This window comes from Palaemon carinicauda, chromosome 1, assembly GCF_036898095.1.
Source record: "Palaemon carinicauda isolate YSFRI2023 chromosome 1, ASM3689809v2, whole genome shotgun sequence".
Classification (NCBI taxonomy): Eukaryota; Metazoa; Arthropoda; class Malacostraca; order Decapoda; family Palaemonidae; genus Palaemon; species Palaemon carinicauda.
In genome coordinates this window covers 294,130,395-294,137,500 of record NC_090725.1, presented here as the reverse complement: position 1 = coordinate 294,137,500, position 7,106 = coordinate 294,130,395, and the positions used below count along the sequence as shown (strand labels likewise).

The window sequence follows — 7,106 nt, the reverse complement described above, 5'->3', positions numbered from 1 at the left end:
TGATCTATATTATGGTTTATTAATTGAAAAGAAAATAAATTGTTTTGAGTATATAATGGAGAGGTAATTACATTAATCTTACCTTTGATGCTCTTAATTATAATTGAAAGTTGTCCAGATCATCTGTACATTATTATTGAAAGCACCACTTACGTTAAGATATAGCTTACATGTCTATCTATCAATCTATGAATATGTATATATATATATATATATATATATATATATATATATGTATATATATATATATATATATATATATATATATATATATATATATACAACCACAACAAATGAAACCACCTCTAAGCCAATGCAGGACAAAGGCTTCAGACATGTCCCTATTCATGTTTAGGATTTGGCCAGTTTTCATCACTACGTTGGCCAACCGCAGATTGGCGATGGTGAGAGACCAAAAAACCAACCTAGTATGGGTGGCCCTATCTAGTAATAGTAGAGCGTTGCTAATCGTGGTGATAATCAAACCCTTTCACCACGTAATGGTATCCCCACTCAGAAGGAAACTTCATAAGCCAATCAATCCAATAACCATTTTTTTTATTCTCAATAATGTGAATTGGTAACTCATTTTGCAATCAAATTGTTTTTTTTTCCATATTAGCATACCTCTTTTATATGTTTGTTTTCTGAGTTTTATATCTAATTACTGGGTACACAATAATCATAAATAGAAGGGTATTTGATACTACAACCACAGGGAAATGTGTGGTTAAATTACAATATCTCCCACTACCGAAGCATGTTTAGTTATAAGTCATGGACTGGGTTTCATATCAAAATTGGGACAGTAGATTCTAATAATGGTCGAAAAAAAGGTAAAAGGTAAACCTTAAAAATTTAACTTGATCATGAAACAGTGACAAAATTAGTTGCTTTAAAAAAGATGAATAATAATTAGATGAAAATTATATGTCAAAACATCAATGATATTATTATTATTATTATTATTATTATTATTATTATTATTATTATTACTAGCTAAGCTACAGCCCTAGTCGGAAAAGCAGGATGCTCTAAGTCCAAGTGCTCCAATAGGGAAAAATAGCCCAGCGAGGAAAGGAAATAAATAAAAAGTATAAGAAGTAATGAAAAATTAAAATGAAATATTGTAAAATCATTAACAACATTATAATAGTTATTTTATATATAAACTATAAAACGACTTATGTAAGCCTGTTCAACATAAAAAAACAATACACTTAAAAAAACCGCAATGTTAATCGGAAATTATCTGTAAAAAATATACAGTTCTTAGACGCATTTCAGTGAAATACAGGTGACCGTTATTTTTACCCTACTTTGTTATTATCTCTTACGAGTTGGTGACCGTAATGTCACTCCTTTAGGCCATTCTATCCGTTTTTAAAACGGTAAATGTCTAGCAACATTTATTCAAGGATTATTACCGTTTTACGTTTTTTTTTAACAGTGTATGTTTAACGTAATCAGCATCCCAGGCTTTATTTTCATTGAAAAATGAGGATTATCATCTACCTGATGGATTCCACTTAGTGGAGAGTATCCTTCGATACGTTTCAAGAAAACCTCTGTTCATTATCACCTGGATGACAAATTGGTGAATATCCTAAAGACGAAATTAACAGAGAGAAAAATGTTTCCGCCCAAAGAACCAGATAAAGAACTGCCTCGCCCTTACCTTCAAGGTGTCCATTATCATGAATATGACATCAAACAGAAGTTCTTGAAACTGCTCGTATGATTTGACATGAAGAGGGATTGATTTCCTAATGATGTTATGGTGAGAGAAATGTATTCTGATGCCGAGAATTGCAATCAATTCATGTCAAACTCACAGGCACCAAATACTATCTGAATATGAAGATAGCGATATAGGACTGTCCTTTGCTTCGTCAAGTTCTTTTATCGTGTTATCTTTGATATAGATGATTAATCAGTGAACGGAGTTAAATAATCTTACATATTAAACATTCAGATGGATTAACCTTCAAGTGATGTTTTAAAACGCGGTCATTTCATTAATCTCGCTATTCTAAATAGCTCGTTTGCTGTAAAGTGGGTTATGTTGATCAGGTAGTAGGTCGGCCAGGGCACCAGCCACCCGTTGAGATACCACTGCTAGAGAGTTATGTTGTCCTTTGACTGGTCAGACAGTACTACATTGGATCCTTCTCTCTGGTTACGGTTCACTTTCCCTTTGCCTACACATACACCGAATAGTCTGGCCCATTCTTTACAGATTCTTTTCTGTCCTCGTACACCTGACAACACTGAGATTACCAAACAATTCTTCTTCACCCAAGGGGTTAACTACTGCAATGTAATTGTTCAGTGGATACTTTCTTCTTGGTAAGGATAGAAGAGACTCTTTAAGCTATGGTAAGCAGCTCTTCTAGGAGAAGGACACTCCGAAATCAAACCAATGTTCTCTTAGTCTTGGGTAGTGCCATAGCCTCTGTAACATGGTCTTCCATTATCTTGAGTTAGAGTTCTCTTGCTTGAGGGTACACTCGCGCACACTATTCTATTTAATTTCTCTTCCAAATGTTTTGTTAAAATTTCTATATTTTATATAGTAAATATTTATTTCAATGGTGTTACTGTTCTTAAAATATTTCATTTTTCCTTGTTTCCTTTCCTCACTGGGCAATTTTCTCTGTTGGAGCCCCTGGGCTTATACATCCTGATTTTCTAACTAGGGTTGTAGCTTAGCAAGTAATAATAATATTAATAATAATAATAATAATAATAATAATAACATTGAAATATGTTCATTTACTTTTTGTTGTAGGCCTATATGTGAGATTGAATAGAACTAGCTTACATTTATGCCAGAGTAACACTCGAAAAGTCGTGTGTTTTCTTTTGTTAGGATTATTTCAGAACTTATCTAACTTAATACAATAATCACTTTTTTTAATAGGCATTCGTATGCTTTAACCAGTTCAATTCTATTGTGGCCAACAGTGGCTTTACACGTTTCGTAATTTCCATTGTCAAAGAATTATGTGCTCATATTACTGTAATTTATTTTATTTTAATCAGTTTCAATAGGTACGTTTAATGGTTAAGATCGTTTTGTTTTCTTTTTGTTCTTATACAAACTTTTAATGTCGATTTTATGAGCTACATAATTGATTGAGTCGCTTCCGGCTTGAATAAAGCTGTGCTTCAGAGACGAGGGAGAGAGTCAGTTCAAGCATTTACTGCTCTGCACTTTGTAGCCTACGGAATCGAAATTTATTTTTGATCTTGATACTGTTGTTTTCTGTGTGTAACAGCGCGTGTTTAGAAAGAGCTGATGCTCTTATACCTAGAATTGTTTCTTGTATTTAGAAATTTAACTAGTACTTAAGCAGAGGATTGATTTAATTTATCGTTTCATAACGTATTTGTAACTTTTCATTATTTACTTACTTTACTTATAGGGGCTATTTTCCTGGTCCTATCACACAAGGAAATCCTATGCCCTAGGGGACATGCAAGACCTGATTGTCGTATTCGGTATATTCTTTAAAAAATAGAGTATCACAGTCAAGGTCTGTCTACTCTATAGACCTTGATCACAACATATTCAGCGTTAATTGCCAAATCTCGGAAAACAAGAAAGTTAGGTTACTCCCTGAAAGCCCTTTGAATGTTTGGTGGAAGTTTATTGTATAGTCTTGGGACCGCATATTCGAAATCTCTAGAACCTACAGTAGAGGTATGTTTTTAGCTTCAATAAATTGAAACCGTCTGTAACGATTCTCGTGTCGAAACGATTGATCGTTGACTGCACGATGTGTAAGCAATTCTCCTAGATATTTTGGACGTCCGGTTTTGATTACCTGCTAAGTCATTACACTTATCTTGAACTCTATTCTAGTTTTAGTAGGCAGTCAGTGTAATTCAATTACAGTAGTATGGAAATAATCCTTTCTCAGTGTGAGACACCTTTTATCAATCTTGCTTCTCTGTTTTGCAATTTCTTATGTTGCACTTAGGGTAGTTTGTAATCTTATTTATTAATAAGACGATTAAAAACAACTTCTTGTATCCAGATGCATCTTTACAAACACAATGTTTCTAATGTAATATCCATCGATTCTGACTACATTGTTTATTTGAGTACTGTGAGACAAATTACAGTCAAGTGATGCTGTAAGGACACCGATCCCTTCGTCGTCCAGAAAATCGACAAACTACTTATTTATTTAAATTCTCTCTTCGCCACACTGTGGTTTCCTATGTATATATATTCCGCTCTACCAGAGCTACATTTTTATATATGTATCGTTTCATAACATGTTTTTGTTAACCCATAATTCATATATTTGTAAGTGTAAGAAAACACATATATTTTGGCGGGCACTTCAATCTGACTTGGCGCCAACGTCATCCTACGTTTCCGTCCGCACCTTGTAATGTATTTCCGTGCGCAACTGCGCATTCAAATAAAGTATCAGTTGATCTTGGTGACGCTTGTCTCACTGTCCTTACAAATTTACAATGCACCTAGTTACACAAACTCTTCTAGATATTGAGACCAGGTTTTTGTTGATATTCATTTATGTGTCACCCAAGTTTAAGAATCTGTTTTTCTTTCCTACTACCGTAAACTCAGATTTATACTAATTTAGTGTTAGTTATTTAACTCATCCATTCCCTAACACTACTAAAAGCATGGTTTAAAGTTCCAGCGGTATCATCAATATAATTTGTGGAAAAGTAAAATTATATGTCATCTGCAAAAAGTTTAAACTTCACTTTATGTCTCTGTAGTTTTGATAGACCTATAGTTGTTGACGATCTACGTACTACGCACAGACTATGGTGGATGTTTCCAGAACCGCGATGACGCTTCTTGTCGATCGTTTGTTTACATGTAGAGGGGTCCTTATGTTTCTACATGTTACTAGCATGTTCCTTGTGTCTATATCTAAGGTTCATAACTGTTAATACCCTCAGCTCTGTTCTGTTTAGTCATTCAATCAGTCAGGTAGTAGTATCCCAAGCCTTCTGTGGCTAGAAAATAAGAGGAGCATTGATGCACTTCTGCTGATGCTGGGCAATAGGCAGCCACATTGATGACCACGACCACTGAAGTTGTTGCTCATTTCGAGACCTAGGTTTTCAAGCAGAAGAATCAATCTTGGATGCTGAACTACATATTTGTATTTGCTATGGATCACGTCATTAACAACATATTAATTTACAACCAAATGTATTTCTTTATTTAGATTTTCCCTGCAGCTTTAGGCCTATACCTTTAGATTTAAATTTTGTTTCTATATTTGTATATAGTGGTCACACAACGAAGTGTTTAAAAAATTGTAAAGTTATGGATAAAATACATTTGTCGTTCTATGAATAAAATCTGTAAAATTTACAGTTAACATATTTTGTATCTTGATCTTCTATAGAAACTCGCGAACAACATTGAGAGCTCTTGTTTGTGTAGATATGTTGAGTAGTTTTAAAGTTGACTTATGAGTGATATTGCTACTTGAATTTGGAAAAATCGTCCTCTTAAATCTCATCAAAATGCTGCTCATCTAAAATGGCCATCATGCCATTTCATTAACTTAGATATCAGACTATCCCCGAAAACATAGTTTAGCTACCTCGAATGGTATCAATCACTCAAATTTTTGGGTCTTACTCATTGATTACAAGCTATACCATCTTAGTTGTGGTCGGTATACCTGGTCCCACCTCGTTAAGAAAAAAAAAATCGGTGCCCTGTGGGAGCCTCTTAAATTAATAAACAAATATTTATTGATAAGGCCTACGTCCAAGGAATAAATAAATAAATAAATAAATAAATAAATAAATATATATATATATATATATATATATATATATATATATATATATATATATATATATATATATATATATATATATATATATATATATATATATATATATATATATATATATAGTTATTCTTCAGACATTTCTTATGGTTGGTTCATTTAATTTCAAAGAAAAAAGGTTCAGAATATCGTTTACAACATATCTTTTGTAGTTATTCTGTGTAAATATAAGATAAATTTTGATTTGATACTCGAAGTGTTATTATTTTGGCTACACCAAAAACATAACCTTATTTTTCTGATAAATCAGAATTTATCATGCACAGGAAATATGATACAATGTAAGGTCTGGAAAATCTGGAAACTAACCAAAGACCTGTATTCGAGTAGACGAATTCTTTTCAAATTTCTATCGTTAATAATTAATGTAGACGTTCAGTCGGTCCAGGGTTGCCAGGTTTTCCAAATGAGAAAAGGCCAACGTCTGATCAACTGCAGCTTTAAAAGGCCAACCTAATAGTAGTAAAAAGCCGAAAATATAAATATAGCATTTAGGGCTAATCAATTTAAAAAAAGGCCAAATTTTGGTATCTAGCACGAAAAAAGACCAAATTTGGATTTTTTTTTGCCAGAAAAGGCCACCCTGGCAACCCTGACTCCCGAGTTGGTTTAGAACGTCTTCAGTGACAAATTGACAATCAATCGCAGACGCCAGACAGTTAGTTGCTTACCGTATCCTTGTGTTTTATATTCCATGTGATTACCGTTTCTGAGACAAGAATACACCAGCAAATGGATTTAATTTGCCATCTAGGTTTGTAAGATTTCTTGTTGATTATCTAGGTTGATAATTATTAACGTTTTCAACTTTGTTTAAACTTTTGAGTATTGGTTTGTTTAAATAGCTTCCACAGAACCCCAAGCTCTAGAGTCTTAACTGTTGGTGCAGTGCAAATAAATCATATTTGGTCATAGGATTTCTATGGATGCCATCAAATTATCAATCCACAGATAATCTTTTATAATCGTATGCTTTGTACTATCATATGATATTAATTTACAAACGAAGTCATGGTCCTAGGCCTAGGCTTCTGTTATGCCTGAATGCTTTTCACTGGCGAAGGTTTCTTTACCAAATACATTAAGGGTTGTTTCCCATGTCCTGCCACACACGGAAAAGCCCTATGTCCTGTAGAACCTACAAGAGTAGGCTATCATATAACGTTATCTGGTGTAAGGCAATTCTTCACAAACAAATCGCATCACCCTTTTCTGGGTATTATTGTAGTTATGGTCGGGGAAACC

General features: G+C 33.5%; 1 protein-coding gene across 1 annotated transcript in view; it reads right to left on the bottom strand.

The window, feature by feature from the left end:
* LOC137639725 (E3 ubiquitin-protein ligase TRIM21-like) overlaps positions 1 to 1,847 on the bottom strand; it is a 16,876-nt gene extending 15,029 nt beyond the window's left edge. Inside the window, exon 1 of the mRNA XM_068371972.1 lies at positions 1,679 to 1,847. Coding sequence (XP_068228073.1) covers positions 1,679 to 1,699 — 21 coding nt within the window. The 5' untranslated portion in view covers positions 1,700 to 1,847. The remainder of the gene's footprint in view (positions 1 to 1,678) is intronic.
* Between the last annotated feature and the right edge of the window lie 5,259 nt (positions 1,848 to 7,106).